This window comes from Globicephala melas, chromosome 11, assembly GCF_963455315.2.
Source record: "Globicephala melas chromosome 11, mGloMel1.2, whole genome shotgun sequence".
Lineage (NCBI taxonomy): Eukaryota > Metazoa > Chordata > Mammalia > Artiodactyla > Delphinidae > Globicephala > Globicephala melas.
The window spans coordinates 46,721,729-46,743,675 of NC_083324.2; the positions used below are offsets into that span (position 1 = coordinate 46,721,729).

Below are 21,947 nucleotides of genomic sequence, written 5' to 3' on the forward strand. Positions count from 1 at the left end.
ACTTCCTCTTTAAACACACAAAATGCACAGATTAAAAGAAGGTACCAGAACTTCCCTGACGGCTCAGTGGTTAAGAAACCGCCTGCCAATGCAGGGGACCAAGGAAGCTGGACTCCTGGTGGTGGGTTCAATCCCTGGTCCAGGAAGATCCCACATGCCGCGGAAAAACTAAGCCCCTGTGCTGCAACTACTGAGCCTGTGCTCTAGAGTCCGTGAGCCACAACTACTGAAGCCTGCGCGCCTACAGCCCATGCTCCACAACAAAAGAAGCCACCGCAATGAGAAGGCCGCACACCGCAACGAAGAGTAGCCCCCACTCCCTGCAACTAGAGAAAGCCTGGGCATAACAACGAAGACCCAACACAGCCATAAAAAAAGAAAAAAATAAAAAATAAGGTACCTGCCCTGAGGGGGACATACAAGTAAACAGTTGAAAGTGACAAGTTTGCAGGCAGAAACACCTGACCCCTCCAAGTGTAAGGAGAAAGTTAGGCGGGAAGCTTCCTTGAGGGGTGATCCTTGCACTGAATCTTGGAGGGGAAAATGTACTTCACCAAGCAGACGAGCAAAGGAAGAATTTCCAGGACCAGCATGTAGAGAGGCAGACTGTTGGGGAAGCTAGTAAAGTAGTCTTGTTCAGGCTTCAGAGGCGGCACCAGGCCTCTCACTGACGGGACAATGATGCTAAAGCTGGCTTCATGCCCAACTGCTGAGCTACACCCAGGCCAGCAGGGTGGCACCAGCACACATCATAAACCACTAGATAAGATCGAGTCAGTCATGGGACCCCTTGAGGGTCTGGCCAGCCCCCGGAATCAAGAACATTTCCCAAACTTCCCAGAGCTGCAAATTTGCACGTAGGCTGACTGTTATCAGCCTGCGGCCTGGTGCTAAAAGCTGTGCTCCTTCGAGTGGCAAACTGAAGTCTTACCCGTGGGGTGGACGCACCACCAGGACTTTCCCAACTGGGACTCCAGATTGCTGTTCAAGGGGCTTCCCAGCATTGCTTGGACCTGGATGTAGGTGCTTCCCCAATTCGGAGATGTATAAACCTCTGTCTTCACTATTCTCTCTTAGTTAGTTATACTATTCTTTTCTTAATTAGTATAATGCAATTTGTTAATTCAATAAACTCTCTCTAAATTCTCGTTTAACTGAGTGTAGAGTGGTTATTTTGCCAGCTAATCCTATGAACCTTAAAACCGAAAGTAAGGCTTTCAGCAAAACACAGGCATTGAACAATTCATCTCAGGACTTAATGAAGCTCAGGTTCTTTATGTCTCAGCACAGAAGGAATTCAGTGAGGAACCAAGTGGTAAGAAGTGGATTTGCTAGTATAGGATGGATTAGTATAGGATGCTTGTGAAGGATACAAGCGGGCAGGCAAGAGAGCTCTGCCCTGATAACTAAGTGGGCTACATTTTTATAATCCAAGGAAAAGTGGGGAGGGGGAGAAGACCACCTTCTTCCTCATTCTTTGAGTAGACAGCAGGCTTACATCATTAGCTCCTCCTTCATGTCATGGGGCTATTCAAATCAGCATAAGAGTGGTAACATACAGTAAAATATGTTAAATCATCTCAGGTTTCAGTATAATGAGGGTCTTCTACTTTGGAATGTCACCTTTTCCCTCTATTCCTGTCCTTGGTACGTGCAGAGGTGCATGTCCTAAGGATCATTATCTTGCTGACCTCCACCAGCAGGATGCAGGTCTCATTTTTTCACTTAATGGCCTGGGGCATATCTCGGTGCTTTTGTTAGGGGAAACACTGACTGAAACTGCCCACCCTGGCCAGGCAAAGACTGTAACAATTTGCATGAGTTATTTTAGGACAGGAGATCCTGGTAAGGAACACGGAACTAACAAACCACCACCAACCAGAAGAATATGGGAAAGGTCAAAAGGAGAGAGGAGACTCCAGTCTACATGTCCTACCAACCTCCCAGAATCCTCGCTGGAATCCATCTTGGCTGAGTGATGTGCCCACCACCAGAAAGGACGCTGAGTCAGAATGCTTGGCCAGAGACAACCCAGAAACTAATCCCATCACCATAAAACCTGAGACTGTGAGCCATATGGCAGAGCAGTTCTCCCGAGTTCCCTTACCTTCCTGCTCTCCACCTGGGCACCCCTTCCCAATAAAGTCTCTTGCTTTGTCAGCACGTGTGTCTCTTTGGACAACTCATTTCCAAGTGTTAGACAAGAGCCCGCTCTTGGGCCCTGGCAGGGGTCCCCCTTCCTGCAACGCTTTTATTGCATGGTTTCATTGTTAAGCAGGACTGTCTTGTTTCACAATGTTCTGATTACTTTCTTGAGTGGTCATTAACTTACAATGGTCTCCCAAAGTTCCCTCTCTAACTATAATCCCCTAGCGGGATTTCTAAAGCTACCTGTGTAACTATCCTACTCTATCCCTATCAGCATGATGGATCATATGGAATCTAGGGAACTTCAGTAGTATTCCAATGTGGTTTAAGTGCAGGCAGGCAAGGGTATGTGTGGTGTTAAAAGATAGCACCCCCGCCTCAATTAAAATTGTTACTGAACTTGAGTCTGCTCACCCACAGCACAGCAAAGCCAATTTACTGACACCATGTTGTAGTGAAGGAAAGTATAGCATTTATTTGCAGGGCACCAAGCAAGGAGTACAGGCAGCTCATGCTGCAAAAAGAGCCAAAATCTCTGATGGTCTTCAGGGAAGAGTTTTTAAAAGCAACATTTAGGGGTGAGGACTGCAGGATGCATGACTTTCTTCTGATTGGTTGGTGGTGAAGGAACAGGGTGGTGTTTCAGGAATCTTAATCATCAGTCTTCTGGTTCAAACTAGTCTGGGGTCTATGTGCTTGTGCTCAGTCTGAAGTTACCATCCTCTACCTGGGTGGGCTACTTAGTTCCTGTAGAACTCAAAGATATCAGATTGTTCTGTATATCCCTTGAGGAGGAATTAAGGCTGTGCTTTATCAATGCACTATTGCTTCTTGCACTACAGTTTTCCCTTTGTTTCTACATTCCCTCACTTCCCTAATTAGTAACTGTCTGAATCTGCCCTTTTGGAACTCAGGGGAAGCCTATAAACAAGAAATGGGGAAACAGAAAGACTTTTGTAAGCAGGAGGGCCCCACAGGGTCCTGCTCAGTTTCAAAATCATGACTGTCATATAGATGTAAAAATGAACATGTTAAAGATTTTGTTTCTCCCATCAGGCAGATTTTATAATAACCACTCAAAGGGTGAGTCCAAAGAACAGACACGTTTATAGACCAGGAATATTGAAATGAATGTGCAAACGGAAGCAAAACTGGCTTCTTCCACAAGGAGCGGGAAGTCCACTGAACTTCTGTAGGAGAGAATTTGCATATCTATAGACCATTATTTTGCAATGCTACCGCTCATTTACAACTCATATAGTTGTAAAGTATCTCCCATAGAATCAGAATCAGATAATGCAGAAGGGTGACTCCTGTGCATAGATTTCCACCGAAGCACACCTTCTCCCCTACAGTGGCAGTAAGAGACAAAATCAACAATTCAGGGGCCATATCAGAAAGAGCCACAAATACCACAACGAAGAGTTTGGACTTTCTGTTAGTTTCAGTCTTTGAGCAAAGGACGTTCATGAAAGGTCAAGCTGGGAAATGCCAAGACATCCTTTCATTGGAAGGGCATGGCCTGGCGGCAGGTGGAAGCTGACTGACAAAGCACAAGGATGGAGGCATGAATAAAATCTAGGAGGTTGATGCAGTGGGTCAGAGTCTGCAAGCCAGAGCCAAGGCGAGTGGCTGACAAACACAGAAAGTCGAATCAAGCGGACCTAATGAACGTGGATGCGAGGGATGAAGTGGAAAGAAGGGTATCTGATGGTTTCTAGGTTTCTGACTTAGACAACTGGGTAGATGGTGACGCATCCACCAACACAAGAGGAGCAAGCCCGTGATGAAAGACAAGGTCAGTTTTGCACAACTTAAGTTTGAGGTGCGTATAGGATGTCAGGAAGGCATATGGAAAGGGACCCCCCCACAAGAGACTTGGGGAGGACTTAGAAGCCACTCGGTTTTTGCGAGCAACCAGGCGCCAGAGGTGGCCGTGGGAGAGTCCGGCCTACTGGAAGGCTCCACCCCCATGCCCCGCAACGAACGGCAGAGGGGCCAGCTGCAAAGCCTCGAGGTCCTTCCGCCCGTTGGGCCTTGCCGCGCCTGCCCCAGGCAGGCATCGCGGACCCCACTTCCGCTTCCGGTCCCAGGGTCTTGGCGGCTGGGCGCGGCGGGGCGGGGCTGAGGGCGGCGGGTACCTGGCAGCCGAAGCAGCTTTTGTGTGGCCGGTGGGCTCCGGCCCGCGGGCGTGGCGGGCCTCGGTGGGCAGACGGGCGGCCCGGGGCGGATGCGGCAGCCGCGGGCGTCGGGCCCAGCGACGGCCCTGGGGCGTAAAGGCGACGCGCGAGGCCCGAGGAAGAGAGGCAGGCGGCCGGGACCAGGCGAGGCGGGAGGCTGTGGCCCTGAGGCCGGGGGGCGCGAAGAGAGCGGGCAAAAGAGGGGGATGGTGGCCCGGAAGTCTGGGAGAGAAGAGGTAGAAAGTGACAAGTCGGGTGAGGCGTTCGGGGCTGGGAAGGCCTCAGCGAGGCGGCGAGTGGAGGGGCCGGGGGGCCAGGTGGGCTCTTCAGACCCGTCGGACCGGCCGGGCTTCGAAGCAGCGAAGGAGGCGGAGCTCCCCTTGCAATCGGGAAGACACAGTAAGGAAGCACGCAGGGGTCACTCCCTTTCTAGCGTTTGCACCCCTTCTCCTGCACCCGTGTTTTACCACTGGCGTTTCACTTGCATCTACATGGGCTTTACTGATGCACACGTTGACCCGGAGAGAAAAAAACAGGAATTCGCTTAAAAGGTGTTTGTCCTGTTAGGATCCCTTGCTCAGAAGTTCTGTAAAAGGAATTCCTACTAGTGATTCACTTTGGCTTGTATGAAATCACGATGCTAGAGGTTATTCAGCTGTCTTAGAATTTATACAGGACCTGAATAGAAATTAGGTCTTTGATTTAAAAACAAATGTATGTTTCCATTTGGCTATTCAGGGAAGTAAAAATGGATGGCTTCACAATTTTTTTTTTTTTTAAGTGATATTGCTTTTTCCTCCTCAATGTAAAATCTTTTCTGGTATGTTTTGTTGTTTTGTTCAGCCAAGGAAAAAAGAAAAGTTACTGAAGCCTCAAGTGATGATCCCCAGCCAGGAATTGACCTGGTAAGAAAGGAATCATTAACCAGTTCGGAATCTTTCCAAACAGTGGAATGCAGTGAATTTCAAAGTATGGCTTTCTTGCAGTCTTTGGGTAAGGAAAGTTTGGTAAAAGGTATTAAAAGAAGAATTCGAATTAAAAAATTTAAAAGCTTAGAACGGCCACCTCTCAAAATAACGGAATATAAGGCTACACAAAATAGTAAGGTTGAATTCCAAGATGAACTGTACAAGAATACTCCAAAATATTCTTGTCACAGCTTGTCACCTGGAGTAGAAAATAATTGCATTTTAAGATTACGTGATTGCAGTTGTTTCCCCCATTCCAAGAGTTGTAATGATGAAAATAACCTTGCATATAAACCTGATGGTGGATATATGCATGTACCAGAAAATTCCTCAGAGTTAAAGAAAGAAAACCCTAGGAGTCTTGGAGATAAGAGTGACACAAATAATATTCCTCAGCATTTACAAACTGAAGAAAACTTAATGGGAGTAAATCAGTTATTACTTGAAGAAAATGACTCATACCAAAGTAAAAATAAGGGCTTGCTTTCCTGCCTTCAAAGTGAAAAAAATAAACATTCATTAGAGGAGAGCAGTGTTGGGAGAAAACCCAGGAAAAGGATGAAGGTGTCTGAAAAAGGAGATGAAATGGTTATTAAGATGAAATTCTCTAATGTGTATAACAAATATGAGCTGGTGTTACAAGAAAACAAAACAGGTGCTGAAAGTAAAGAAACAGAGACTTTAGAGGCTAAAAAAAGTCCTTTAGAAGTTTTTAGAAAAGTAAACAATAACACGCTGTCACCAATGGATCATTTATTAAGTCTTCCAGAAACAGGGAAAAAAACAAGTCATGAACACCATGTAAATCCTATGTTTCAGAAAACTCTTGAGCCACTTTCAAAAGAAGAAAAAAAGAATGGTTCAGAGCCTTTAGGATGTAAAAGGATGGATCCAGAGGAGTATTTTAAGTGGATGAAAAACTCAATAGTGAAGTCACCTAGCGATTGCCATCCTATTGAAAAGAGAGCTTCGAGGGAAGACTCGAAGAATGAAGCTGAAGAATCTAAATTTAGCTGTCAAAGAACAATACCAATGACTGGCAAAAGAACTTGGCCTTGTTATTCGTGTGCTAGAATATCTGCCCAGTGTTGGAAAAAGGCTTCCTTGCCACAGTCAAATACCTTTCTTCCTGGGTCTCAGGAAAGTTTTAGGCAAGATGATTTTCTTAAACACCAGACAAATCAAACTCATTTAACTGATTCCAAATTGATGCTACAAAGTTCTCTAACAGAAACAAGCAGTGAATCTTCAAGTAGAGAGAAATTGGATTCTAATTTAAATTGTTTATCTTCAGTCTCTACAGTGGAACCTACTTTAATGGTTATAAAGGAACCTATCATCAATGATAATAAAAAAACGAAGTCAGAGAAACTAAGCAGAAGTGCGTCAGAGATAGTTTCTAATACTATTGAAGATACTCCATTAACTAATGTGACTCAAAACTTAACAGAAAGTAAAAAAAAAGATAGAGGGAATTTAACAAAACTGAATTTGACAGTGGCTTCCCAGGATGGCCAGGAAGCAAATAGCTCTACAGGCAAAACTATTCATCGAAAAGCATGCATTGCTAAGCAAACACTGGTTGTTCCAGACTTGATTAAGATATTGAACACAGGACGGCTGACTAATTTTAAAATTCCCTTACTTAAGAACAAAACAGAAAAAAGAAAAATACATGGCAAGTCATCAGAGAGAGAAGTATATAGTCCCCTAGAACTTCTTGACAGTTTATCTGGAGCAGAGGTAAGGCAGAATAGGACTAAAGAAAATGTCACCACAGTAACTTCAGGACCTCAATCTTTGAGCATACAAAATAGTGTAGTTCCAGTGCAAGCTGGTTCTGACTCATACTGCAGTAAGAGTTCCTGTATTATTTCTCCAAGCTTTTTAAAGCAAGGTAATGATAATAAACCATCTAACCACATCTCTAAACCAGGCAATATTGTTTCTAATAAGGAAGCTGTTTCTCTCACAGTTGAAAATAATACTATTTCTTATGATCCTGGGTGTATAAAGAAAAGTCCTGCCTTCTGCTCTAGTGAACAAGAAAGATTCAAAGCAGTTTTCTCTGAAGTTAGTGGTAGAAAAATGACTGAGAACGTTTCAGAAATTGAAGTGGGGTTTCCAGATATTCTTAAAGCATATGAAGATGATGTCCTCTTAATTGATGTAATTCAAGATGACCCAGATCTCTTTGGAGTCTCCAATGAAGGAGAGCTCTCATTTACTTCCGAGGGTCCCGTGATAAGCCAGGAGCCCAATGTTGCTGAAGAGCACCAGTCAACAGACTCCAAGCACATGGAACTTCCAGGAAAGAAAGAACCAAGTGATGACTTGAGGTATGCATATTCAAGTATGCCTTTTGGTACAGATTATTGTTGCAGGTTTCAAAAGCACTTTCTACTCTTAGGTGTCACTAATTTATTCAGTGATCATTATTGACGCTCCATTATTTTTTTAACCCAGTTATTTATTAAATGTAATATAGTATATAATTGCTAAGACCTGGAAATGTCATTAATGCTGAAACTTAGAATCAAAATAAAACAATTATATATATTTGAAATTATAATGGAGCAGATTAGCTGTTCAGAATTTTAAATGGTGGTTTATAAAGTGGCTTTTTAAATTAGTGAGATTGCTTCTTTCAAAAGTCAAATTTATTTTCATAGTTTTTTAATAATTGTAAATATACAGATATATTTTTATTTCAACCAAGTTACGTATTAAGAACAGTGCTATGTATTTTAACCCATTTTCTGTGGCTTCCTTGTTAGATAAAAAATCCATTTTTCAGTGACCAGAGAAAACTTGGAAAAGTTTATTTGAATTAGAACTTGAAAGTCGAATCAAAAGTTAAACTAATATTCAGAGGGGAAAAGCACGAATTTTTTTTCATGGTTTTACTTTCAAGGTGATGGTTTTATTTTTTTTTAATTTATTATTATTATTTTTTGAGTAAATGTTTCTTTAATATCAGCAAGGATAGAATAGGCATCTTGGTTAAAAGCAAGTAAAGGTGATTCTTTTTTTTTTTGCCATAAATAGTAGAATTTTTATTTATTTTGTTTTTAATTTTAGAATTTATTTATTTATACAGCAGGTTCTTATTAGTTATCCATTTTATACATATTAGTGTATACATGTCAATCCCAATCGCCCAATTCATCACACCACCAACCCCCCAGCACCACCACTTTCCCCCCTTGGTGTCCATACATTTGTTCTCTACATCTGTGTCTCTGTTTCTGCCCTGAAAACCAGTTCATCTGTACCATTTTTCTGGGTTCCACATATATGCGTTAATATACGATATTTGGTTTTCTCTTTCTGACTTCACTCTGTATGACAGTCTCTAGATCCATCTAAGTTGATGGTTTTAAATGATGACTTAGCCCCCAAAGAGAGTGAGTTTGCCTGAATCAACTTTAAATGGAGCCAAGTAATAACCTTCTTGTTCGGGAAATTGACCTATCTGATTGGCCTAAATTTTATTTACTATTATGTTATATTTTACTAAAGTTTTATAATTCTTTAAGCTCTAATTTATATTTGTATGTTACAGTACTTGAATATTGGAATGTTCTGTGAACAGACTCGAAACATAAACACTTTCCACTAAGATTCAATAGTACATGACTTAAATTTGTCTGGTATTCATAAATTTTAGTTACTTTTGTGATATTACATTCTTCTTGATGTTCTTAGTGTGACAGTAACTTGTAACATCACCAAATAGAGTACTTTCTATATCCCAAAGGAAGGACCAAGAGCTTTATCTGTTATTTTTTAAAAACGTCCATAATGAAGATGGTAATCTGCCCATTTTGAGGTGGAAAAAATGAAGATGACAAGTTGTCAGTTGTCCAAATTCACACTGCTAGTAACAGAATCTAGATTTGAACTATCTTAGTTTAAAATTAGTGGTCAAGAACTTAACCTTTATAGTCTGACCTAGGTTTTTGAATCTTTTCCTTTCCCTAATAGCTCTGTCACCTTGTAGGCAAATTATTGATATTTTACCTTATCTGTAAAAAGGGAAGGTACTTGCCTCTCAAGGTCGTGAGGATTAATCAATGAAGGGATGGGAAAGGTTTTGGTGTAATACTGAGTGAATAGTAAGAGCTCAATAAAAGGTAGTTAATTAAAGGTGCTTTTAACTCTTTCAAAGGCAAACATCTCTGTTAGCTAACAAGATGTTGACAGTGAACTGCAGTTGAAGGTAGAAAGAGAGAAATGTTGTAAACTGGGCGTAAAGTTTGTTTTTTATACTTTTTTTTCTTTCTTAGGATAATGACTGATTTTATAAAAATGATACGTGTTCATTATATTAAAAGTGTAAGAGGGAGGGAATCTCACCACCCAAAATAACAAATTAATTACTCAAAATTTGTATGCCTGTCTAGGCATATATGTGGATATAATTTCAGAAAAGTTGGATCATGCCACTTTTTAGTAAACATTTAATTTTACTTACGTTTAACTTGGGGAAGGAGGGACTGAAGTGAAACTAAAGGAACTGCTGAATCAATATACTTTTTTACAACAAGAAATTAGTTCCTGGGCTTCCCTGGTGGCGCAGTGGTTGAGAGTCCGCCTGCCGATGCAGGGGATACGGGTTCGTGCCCTGGTCCGGGAAGATCCCACATGCCGCCGAGAGGCTGGGCCCGTGAGCCACGGCCGCTGAGCCTGCGCGTCCAGAGCCTGTGCTCCGCAACGGGAGAGGCCACAACAGTGAGAGGGCCACGTACCGCAAAAAAAAAAAAAAAAAGACAAACCAAGAATCAAATTTACTTCAGATAATTTTTCTATTATTGTAACTTCATTTCCTTTTATGGCAGGAGTACCAATTATACTTGTTTTTAGCTCTTCTTTTTCTTTCATCCCTGCTTCTGAAGTTTTGGGTTTTAAATAAACTTTAAAATTTCCTCAGTAGTTATTTTAATTTTTTCTGCACTGGAAATACCAGTTTTACAGTCATCCACGGTGCTAGGATAAACCTTAACAGGGAAAAATGGACGCATGATCACCAGAGGGTCTGCTAATAGTTATACAGAAAATTGTTAATGGTTCTAGAACTAGATGAAGCTTAAAACATAATTTCTAATGTCAGCTCTCTCCCTTTTACCAATCAGTTGCTAATTAGTACATTACTGTTTCCTCACTCTACGACACTGAGAGGTTGAAACCTGTTAGAATGAGTTTCTGTTTTACAGAAATAGAAATTGAAGATGGGAGGGCTATGCCCAGAAATTGTCAGAAGCTCTGGACTACCTCATATTGGTAAAACAGGTAGACAAACATGAGCTTATTTGTAAGGCATTTAAGTTATGTTAGAATACTTATTCATTGTCAGTCTCCACTGTGGGGGAAGTCCATATTAAAATCCAAAGCATTAGAAGCATATTAGAACTAATTCCCTAAGACTTGAACTGATGAACTTAGACATATATAATGGGTGAAATAGGTAAAACTTTTGAATTAGCCTGTAAGTATAGTTAGAGATCTGAGAATGTCTGTAATAGTCAGTGCTGGACAGTTAATCTGTACTAGAATATAGGATTATGTTCAATCACATATGCTAGAATTTCAGTCAAGTGATATTATACAGTGGATCATTGAGATTTTAAGAATCTGCCAAATATTCACGGGAATTACTATATAGCTGGGGAAGTGGGGACTAATGTGTTTGAAACAAAAATATGTAAACTGAGGTACAAGAACACTAGTAGTTTAGAAAAGAGGGTTGAAAGGGCCTCTTGGAAAAGCCAAAATTTGTACTGATCCTTAACGGTTGGATTGATTTAGATTAACAAGGGGGAAGAAGGAAGAAAGTTTGGAGAGGTAGAAAATTAATAAAGAAAATGTGGGCAGAAGGTAAAGGTAGCTATGAATATGGTTGTGCAGGGCAGATTATGACTTCTTCAGACAGAAGCAGGAGCCGTTCTCTTCCCACAGCACCTTTTGCTACCTCACTTATGGCACTGATTTCATGATGATATAATTTACATCTCTCACCTGCTAATACTATTGGACCTTTTTTTTTTTTACTTTTCTTTTTTCTCTTTATTTCCAAATTTATTGAGACATATTTGACATATTTGAGACATTTGATGTATCATTTATGTAAGTTTAGGGTGTACAATTTGATGATTTGATATATGTATATGTTGCAAAATGATTACCATAATAAGGTTAGCTGACACATTCATCTCTGTTCCTATGAGTTCTTTCTTTTAGATTCCACATACAAGTGAGATCATACACTATTTGTCTAGACAAAATGAAAAGGCAGCCTATGGAATGGGAGAAAGTATTTGCAAATCATGTATCTGATGAAGGATTAATATCCAAAATACATAAGGAATTCATACAACTTAATAGCAAAAAACCAAATAACATGATTACTTTTTTTTAATCTTCACATAGTTAGGAACTCAACAGATTGAGTCAGCCAACTAAGAGCATTGTACAGGCCTGATTACACAACAGGAATCAGAAAATTTAACTTTAGCCAACAAAACATACACTAATCTAGTAGACCTTAATAATTTTGATAAAATATGTTTTATTTGCCCATTTTATTATAAACACAGTTATTAGTCTTGTTTTATTTTCTTTGTAGATGTAACATTTAATGAGTTCAGTGAAGTCTTGAGAGGAGAACATATTTTTTGTTACTGAATACAGTCTAATTTTCATCTTGGTACCCACCAATGTAAATACAGTTGCACAAGAATATATACTCTTGTGTATATTCTCTATTTTTCTTTCTTTCTTTCCTTTTTGTTTCTGGTGTTATCCTCTCTAATAAGTTCTTGGTTTAGAGTAGATATCTCAGACACTTTTCCATGGGAACATCATTTTCTGTTTGTGTGTGTGTGAGACAGATATTTAACTTTTGTGTACCATATCTTGTATTCCATGGCTCACATAAACTGTTGGACTTCTTGAGGGTGGGAAATGTCCATGTCTCATTTGCCTTTGTAAACCCAGTCACTCATACATTGAGGGAGGGGAGAGAATTAAGGTTTCAGTTCCTACTATGTTGTAGGCTGTTTCTCAAGCATTGGAATATATGTAAATGGAGACAGTGAATCCTTTTTTTCTAAAGCAGATAGATGTTTAAGAATAGTAAAAATAAGACTTGATAAGTAGGGTGATACCAGACTAAGAAGGTTGGAAAATTAGGCATCAAAATTTGAACTTGGTATAGAATTGATGCTGGTGATCAGTTTGGATCATTTATACCACCTTTGCAACTTGGACTTAAATCCATGAAAAGCCATTGTACATTCTAGAGCTGGTAAATAATAAACTTCTAGGGGGAAAAATACCTAGCACCACTGTACAGAAAATAAAAGCCTATTACTTTTGCTCAGGCATTTGAGTCCCATTTAGACCATGCCTAGCATGGATCTATGCTGGGTAAATTATATTGTCTCAAGAAATCCACCCCACTTACTTTCTCAGATCTTGGGGAATCAGTTTGTTCCCCAAGAGACTGGCCTCTGTCACCAGGTTTACAATACCAAATGACCAAAAAAAACCCAAAAACAAAAACAAAAAATGCTTTCCAGCAGAAGTAAAGGTCATTCTCTTTCTTTCCCTCATTTATTTAGACTCCTTGGCCTGTCTTTCAAGAAGCTCATCTTACTCCATTCTCCCTGTCCACTGAATATCTGAGGCACTCTAACTATAATGCACAATTTTACACTTAATTGTAAGAACTGACATTTAGTGTCTACCCTGTGCTAGATACATTACTTATGCTATTTCATTAAGTAGAACAGTTCTGAGATTGACCATATCTTTAAAATTGAGTCAAAGTCACTAACTTTCCAAAGGGCACACAACTAGTAAGTATCAGAGCTGAGATCTGGACACAGGGCAACCTGCTCCAAAGTCGATCTCCCCTCCCCAAAACAGCATGCTGGAAGAGTGGCACTTTGGTTCTTTACATGGCTTCAAATCCATTATTCTATAGACTGCCACAGAACATTATTTACTTTTTGACCCCTTTCCTCTCTCATCTCGTCCTCCTCTTTATTTTTTTAAATTAATTAATTCATTTATTTATTTATGGCTGCGTTGGGTCTTCGTTGCTGCACGCGGGCTTTCTCTAGTTGTGGGGAGCAGGGGCTACTCTTCGTTGCTGTATGCAGGCTTCTCATTTCTGTGGCTTCTCTTGTTGCAGAGCACGGGCTCTAGGCACACGGGCTTCAGTAGTTGTGATGCATGGGCTTAGTTGCTCCGCGGCATGTGGGATCTTCCCGGACCAGGGCTTGAACCTGTGTCCCATGCAATAGCAGGCGGATTCGCAACCACTGCGCCACCAGGGAAGCCCTCATCCTTCTCTTTAAAGTAGCAGGTGGTGCAGTTTGAAGAAGCATCCTTCTGATTTTTACTTTTTTCTCTTTTGGACCACATAAACCATTGTTTGTTTTTGCTGAAATAAATGGTACTGTACTTGATGGGGTTATCGTTTGTAATATTAGGAGACTGAGCACCTCACGTCCTGGCATCAGGCTTGGGAACCTCTGGCCCACTGAATTGGATACTGTAATATTTCTGTTTTGGGCCACTGTTATCTGCAGAATAATTGCCCCAGTGAGTTTATGGTAGTCCTTTTCGCAAACAATATGTGAGTGTGTAAATAAGTGAACATTGACTGCACTCAGCTAGTTAGCATCTCAGAAGGAAGCAATAACATTCTGAATTTTTCTTGGGAATTTTTTCTGAATTTTTCTTGAGCAATAACATTCTGAATTTTTCTTGGACAATAACATTCTCTTAGTTTTCAAGCTTTTTCTGCTAATAATTATTCTAGAGCTGTCGTCTTCAAACCTGTTTGTCAGTTACCCATACTAAAGATACATTTTACATTACAGTCTGGTACCTACCTATGAATATGTAAGACAATAGATTTATAAAAATAGTATTTCCCTTACTACATGTGGTCTAGTATCATATTTTGTATTTTATTCTGTTTTATTTAAAAATCCTGGTTGGAACCCATTAAATTACATCACCCCCTTGAAAAATGCTCTGTTAGAGGATAAACCTGATGTAATCTATGTAGTTCTTCAGAAGCCTCTCTTATTCTCCTCTCCTTTTTGCTCAGATCTTCTCTTTTGCTTCCCTGTATTCTGTAGCCTCACCCAAGTCTGTTTCTCTCCTTTCCTCCTTCTACCCTTCATTTTTCCCCCTTTCTACTCCACTAATGCAAAGCTGTAATATATTTATGGGGGTTACAATTTTATTTTTCCTAATCTAGTTGAATTTAACTTTTTCGTATCTCTTTGTGTCTTGCAAATTCAAAACAAAACTAAATTACTTCTAACAAGAGTGGCATGTGCAATTTTACCTTCCTTGTAAGTTACTTATTCATAGTAAAAAGTTTCTCTTATGAACTGTACCAGCAGTATTAAAAAATACTGTTGTAATACACTTGCTATACTTATTTACTTTTTTGGGTTTTGGGTTTTTTTTTTTTTTTTAAGGAATAACCTTCTGTGTGTCTGGGCTGTACCTATTTGTGAATGTAACTTTCAGCATAATTAGAAACAGCCCTCAATTCTCTATTTATTGAGTCAGTTAATCCTATTCATGCTATTATCTTGAATATCTCTCACGGTTTTTCCTTTCTCTCAATTCTCACTGCTACTATCTTATTCATATTTCTTCTAAATTATTGCAATTAGCTCCTGGTTAATCTTCCTGAAATCTCTTAGTATATCCTCCTCCGCAGTAATATTTTGAAGCAGAAATTGATCTGCCAGTGACTGCTTACAGTACTCCGGTGGCTCTCAGCCACCTGAGGATAGAGTCTAAATTGATTGGCATGGCTTATTATGGCTCTTTGGTGGATCTGCATCCATTCTGTCTTTGGCAGCTATGGGGTTGGTGGGGAGGAAAGTGTGGGGGGAGGCTGATAAAAGATAAGCAGAGCAGGCAGCTCACTGTTTCCACAATATGTCATTATCTGAATCCTTTTGCATGTGTTTCTTTATCCAAAAGTTCCTTTCTTTTCATTCATTTGTCCTCTAAATCACATCTGAGATATTATTCTAGGGATTTGTTCCAGTAGTTCTCTTGGCACAGATCTCAGTATATTATGTCTCCTTGTATGTGCACCTCCTTCTATGCTGGGAGTTTGTAGACAGGAGAGAGGCATCTTCATTTGCCTCTCCCTAGTGTCAGGCCAGGAGGATGTTAGGTGCTGAGTATATGGTTAGCAACTAGATGCACATGGACCTTGTTCTCACAGAGCTTTTAGTCTATCAAGGGCTGCAAATGATTAAGCAAATACAATAAAATATGATAGGAAAAGTGCAAGGTGTTGAAGGCTTCCTCGCCCTAGTAACATTTAAGTTGAACACTAAATAATGAATAGGAACTAGGCAATAGGTGAAGAAAAGTGAGTAGAAAATTGAGAGGGAAGGAGTAGTCTATAGGTAGGCCTGCAGGGAAGAGCATGTTACAACTGAGAGACAGAAATAACATCCCATGGCTTAGTGTTCAGGTGGCAAGAAATGAACCTACAGAATATGCAGAAAGCTCAGTCGTGCAGGGCTTTGTAAATAGGATGACCATAGAATTGATCTTCTGAATTGCAAAAATTTTGAGAGGGAAATGCGGGGGGAGGTATTAATAATTAATATGCCAGGATAAGAGGCATACACAGATCATCCTAGACAAACTAGAATTCATGGTGAGTTTGAACTTTATCCTAAGAGTATATAGGGATTCACTGAAGGACTTGACTTCCAGTAGAGAATTTGATCAGATTTACATTTTAAAAATCATGATAGCTCTGGTGTGGAGAACAAATTGGCAAGGAGCTATTGTCATAATTAGACCAAAGGACATGGTGACTTCAACCAGAAGTGGGAGTGGATTTGAGAGAGGTTTAGGAAGTGAAGATTGATTAATCAAATGGGGGTGAGGTTAGAGGTAGGAGTTAAGGAAGATACCTGGTTTCTCTTGTTTCAAAGAAGGGCATTACAGTTCTCTGATGAAAACAGGCAGGATTGGGGAGGGATGCTGGTCATGAGGTCAAATTTAGACATGTTGAGTTGGAGAGACCTTTGAAATACTGAAATGGAGATATTCTAATAGATATGAGTCAAGAGGTATGAATTGGGGGAGGAGATTTGTATATATTTGTGTCTTGTTTGTACTTTTATTTTCCCATTCTTTTTTTAAATTTATTTATTTTATATTTATTTTTGGCTGTGTTAGGTCTTCATTGCTGCACAAGGGCTTTTCTCTAGTTGCGGCGAGCGGGGGCTACTCTTCATTGCAGTGCGTGGGCTTCTCATTGCGGTGGCTTCTCTTGTTGCGGAGCATGGGCTCTAGGCACGTGGGCTTCAGTAATTGTGGCACGTGGGCTCAGTAGTTGTGGCTCGCGGGCTCTAGAGCGCAGGCTCAGTAGTTGTGGCGCACGGGCTCAGTTGTTCCGCGGCATGTGGGATCTTCCTGGACCACGGCTCGAACCCGTGTCCCCTGCATTGGCAGGTGGATTCCTTTTTTTTGTTGTTATATACACAATTTTTTTCAAATGACAAGGTAGTTCAAAGCAGAAAATCAAAGACGATACTATTTTCAGAGAAAATTTTTTTAAAAAGCAAAATTAAGGTTCTGAATAATTGAGGTAACATTGAAACTTGGAAGGAAAATCCCTCTCACAAAGTATAATATCATATAATTTAAAAAGCCATTGGTTTTCATACATGTGTCTATAAACTTAAAGTTATATAAATACTTACTTTTTTTAACATCTTTATTGTACTATAATTGCTTTACAATGTTGTGTTAGTTTCTGCCGTGTAACAAAGTGAATGAGCTATATGTATACATATATCCCCTCCCCCTTGCGCCTCCCCTCCCACCCTCCCTACCCCACCCCTCTAGGTGGTCACAAAGCACCGAGCTGACATCCCTGTGCTATGCAGCTGCTTCCCACTAGCTATCTATTTTACATTTGGTAGTGTATATATGTCCATGCCACTCTCTCACTTCGTCCCAGCTTACCCTTCCCCCTCCCCGTGTCCAAGTCCATTCTCTATGTCTGCATCTTTATTCTTGTCCTGGCAGGCGGATTCTTAACCACTGCGCCACCAGGGAAGTCCTATTATATTTTATTCTGTGTACTTTTATATACTTTTGTCCAAGTTTTTAAAAATGGAATAGTGTTTGGCCACTTGTTTGTTTGTTTGTTTGTTTGTTTTTTCCCCAGTACGCGGGCCTCACACTGTTGTGGCCTCTCCCGTTGCGGAGCACAGGCTCTGGACACGCAGGCTCAGTGGCCATGGCTCACGGGCCTAGCCACTCCGCGGCACGTGGGATCTTCCCAGACCGGGGCACGAACCCGTGTCCCCTGCATCGGCAGGCGGACTCCTAACCACTGTGCCACCAGGGAAGCCCTGGCCACTTGTTTTTGAGTGGCTCCTATAGCTGTAGTTTTCATTTGTTGAGCCTATGCCATTGGCTTTAAGGACATTTTATCTTATTTAATCCTCACAATAACCTCGTGGGTAAGTGGTATTCTCATTTTACAGATATGGTTAGACTCAAAGAATTTAAATAGTTTTGCCACTGTTGACATAGTAAGTGGCAGAACAATATTTGAACCCAGGTTGGTTTAACTCTGATCTCCATAGCTGTTACCTTTAGACCTTAGGTTGTCTTCAGAGACTACAAAAAGAGATTCAAAGTGCTCTCACACTCTTCCTTTTACATTGGCGGTAAGACATACATACACATGCTTAAGAGTAGGAGGTAAACATTATCTTGCATTGGTGTAATACTTTAAAAATGTTTTAAATGCCTTGTATATGTCATCAGTTCTCTCTGAGTAACAGAGTTTGAGTGGCAGCACTCCCTAACAATTGTGGCGACTGTGATTAAAGAACCAAATGCAGGGGCTTCCCTGGTGGCGCAGTGGTTTAGAGTCCGCCTGCCGATGCAGGGGACACGGGTTCGTGCCCCGGTCTGGGAAGATCCCACATGCTGTGGAGTGGCTGGGCCCATGAGCCATGGCCGCTGAGCCTGCGCGTCCACAATGGGAGAGGCCACAACAGTGAGAGGCCCGCGTAACGCAAAAAAAAAAAAAAAAAAAAAGAACCAAATGCAGAATCTGCTTGGGTGTGCTATCCCAGAATAGTACTCTGGCCTTGGAGGACTTGAGCTGATGTTCGCCAGGCTGCTAAAGCTAGTATTGTGTAATGTTTAGAGGAGTGGATAGTTTTGCTAGAATATGTTATAATGTGTAAGCTCTGTTTGCTTTATAATAGAGAACTCCCTGTACTGGATCCTGAATTGATGAAGTCAGAGATCTGTGCTTCCTTGTCAGCAGGTAAAATTTGACATTTTCAGAATGTGTAATATTGAAGTACTTTTATATCTCTATTTAGGCATAGTCAGAATGAATTCATTAAAATAGGAAGCTTTTCATTTTAGAGTCTGTCAACCACGTTTTACAGTTTGTCAGTTTTCCTCAGTTTTGCCTGGTTGGCAGATCAGATTTTGAGAAATTTTCCAGTTGATTATTTAATAAATAACTTTGTTAGGCTTTATCTACAAAAGATAATTGACCTTAGCAATTTTTGTAGTCTCATTTTTGAAATTGAAATATATATTTAAGCTTTACCACATTTTAAATCTGAGTCCTTTTTAATATTTTTTTAATAATAGCTAATCCTAAATTTAAATAACTGAATCTTTACAGGAAATAATTTGAAAGTTAATTGCAAAAACTTTCCAATTTTAAAAATATATTGAAAAATAGCTGGACATGATCAAGAAAGATTCTTAAATTTATCTTTATGTCTCAATTTTGTCTTACTGCCAATTCTTTTTATACCATGTAATGGAGTTATTTTGATAGAGAGGGAGGAATAAATGTATAATTTGCTGAAAATGCTGCTTCATATTTGTCACATTGGACTTTAAAAGAGTCTCTGAATTCTAACTCATTTTTAGAACAATCTTTAAATGACTTGGTTATTTTGTCATTTAAAGTTTCTACAGTTGAATATTATTTCTTTTCAGCAAGTGAGATAAAACATGATTCCAAAGGTGCAAACATTTCCTTAGGTGAAGTTACTAATGAGACTTCTTCAAATGAAAAACTGGGAGACGTCAGTGAACACACAAAAAGTTCAGACTTGGATGAAAAGGTACTAGGGAATCTTTTGCATATTCTTATTTCTTGGTCCAGATAGTGGTAAATACAGAAGTCCATCTTAGCAGTGCTGTCAGGTGACAAGGGAATGGCCTTTTTGTTGAGTAAAAGAGTCACGTCATTCTGGCCATGGGACATACTGCTTGATGCTTGCCATAAGCACAGTATTAATAGAGTTTCACTTGTCTGGGAAAATGGGGTATGCTGTTTAATTATATATTTAGCTTTTTAGAATCCTAAAGTTCTTAAACCTATGTAAATCTTTCTAAATTGTTACATATCTTCCTGCCTCACTAAGTACAAAGTACTGAATATCATTTGATCTTCTTTGAAATTTTAGAATATCATAGTGTCTGAGTGCTATGAATGCAAGCATCAGTTATTCGACCACAGATGTAGAAGGCATAGGAATTGGAGCTAAACCTAACTTGATGTTGGAACATACCACTGGTGTATGATATGGAGAAAATTGGGGGTATCAATTATCTGCCGGATAATGTGTATGATTGTCTTAACCTTTTGAATAATTTAATTGACTCCTAGACAACTATTTCATGTTTCTTTCTCCTTATTCCTCCTCATTTGTCCTCATAGCTAACAACCTTGTTTCCTACTTTACCAAGAAAATTGAAGTAATTGGAAAAGAAGTTCCTACCAATACATTAGGCCACCTACCTGCACCTGTTCCCAAAACTCCAGCTTCACTTCTGTTACACTGGATGAACAGGCCAAGGCTATTCCCTTCACCTGTGTGCTAGAATCCATCTCTTTCCTCTCTTAAAATACTACTCCAGTAATTCTCCTTTCATTACTGGATCATTCTCTTCAACATAAGCATGCTTTTCTCCCATCTTCAAACAAAACCAAAAATACATTTTCATGGTCCCATTTTCCTTTTCACCTGTCGTCCTGTTTCTCCAAAGACTTGTCTAGACCCTCTATCCCCAGTTTCTCTCCTCCAGTTCCAAAGATACTCACCTTCACCTCCACCAAAACTACCTGTCTTAAACTCTCCAGTGATCTGCTCGTTGCTGAGTCTAATCGACATAGTTCAGTCTTAATCTTACTTAACCTATCACCAGTATTTAACAGTTGATCACACTTTCCTTGAAACATTTTTTTCACATGGCTTTCAGGTTAAACATGCATGCCTAGTGTCCTGTCTGTCTGCAACTTCCCAGTTGGTTTCGCTGGTCTCTCCTGATCTCCCTGACCTCTACATGTTGGAGCGACCCAGTGCCTAGACCAGGAGTCTGTTCTTTTTTCCTATCTAGATTTGCTCCTTAGATGGTCTCATCCAACCTCATTGCATTGAATGCCATCTGTGTGCTAAGACTCTCAAATTGATATCTCCAGCTTGAACTTCGTCTCTGAGCTGCAGACCTTTCTGTCTAGTTGCCTATTTGATTTTTCCACTTGGATGTCCAATTATACTTCTCAAACTTAACATGTTCAAAACTGACCTCCTGTTAGATGTCCCCTACCCTACCACAAACCAGCCGTTCCTGTAATTTTCACCTTTTCTATTAAAGACAACTCTATCCTTTATAAGTTATTTAGGCTCAAAAGCGTTGGATTTTCTTACTTTCTTTTTCTCTCACTCCATATCCAGACTGTAAGGAAATCCTGCTGGCCTTAGCTTCAGATGATGTCTGGAAATTATTCACTTTTCATCACTCCCACACATACCACACAGGCCCAGGCCCAGGCCCCGCCTAATATCATCTCCTGCCTGAATTACTGCAGTGGTCTCCTACATTTCTCAGCTTCTGATATTGTTCTCTTGTAGTTTATTCTCAACATAGCATAAATTAGATCATGTTATTCTTCTGCTTCAAACTCTCCAGTGGCTTTTAATATTGAGATTCCTTACTGTGGCCTACATGGCCCTTTATCTGTTCCCCCTACCCCTCCCCTACGTTGTTACCTCTCTGATCTCTTTGACTACTCTCCTTATCCATTTTACTCTGACCACATTAGCCTCCTTGCTGTTCTTGGAACAAACCAGGCTTTCTCCCACTTCACGGCCTTTGCCCTTGCCATTTTATCTCCTAAAAAAAAAAAAAAAAAGATATAGTTTACTTTCTTATTTCCTTCACATCTTTACTCAAATTTCATGTTCTTAGAGAGACCTCCGCTAGCCATCCAACCTAAAATTCCAGTATTCTCCGTTCTGTCAACATTTCATATCCCCCTTTCTTGTATTTATCATGATATAATATACTTTACATTTACTTATTTATGTTTACCTCCATCTCTTCCTGCTAGAATGAAACTCCATGAAGGCAAAGATTTTTGTCCATTTTGCTCACAAACGAATCTTTAGCACCTAGAGCAGTGGCTGATACAGAGCAATAACACAAATGATTGGGTTTTTTTGGCCGCTCCGCACGGCATGCAGGATATTAGTTCCCTGACCAGGGATCAAACCTGTGTGCCCTGCAATGGAAGTGCAGAATCTTA

The 21,947-nt window shown here is 40.1% G+C and overlaps 1 protein-coding gene across 1 annotated transcript in view; it reads left to right on the top strand.

The window, feature by feature from the left end:
• Positions 1–4,378: 4,378 nt before the first annotated feature.
• The window catches only part of TOPAZ1 (testis and ovary specific TOPAZ 1), a 67,826-nt gene continuing 50,257 nt past the window's right edge, over positions 4,379–21,947 (top strand). The window contains exons 1-4 of the mRNA XM_030829998.2: positions 4,379–4,727; positions 5,172–7,635; positions 18,595–18,656; positions 19,352–19,479. Of these exons, the coding sequence (XP_030685858.1) occupies positions 4,379–4,727; positions 5,172–7,635; positions 18,595–18,656; positions 19,352–19,479 (3,003 nt within the window). The remainder of the gene's footprint in view (positions 4,728–5,171; positions 7,636–18,594; positions 18,657–19,351; positions 19,480–21,947) is intronic.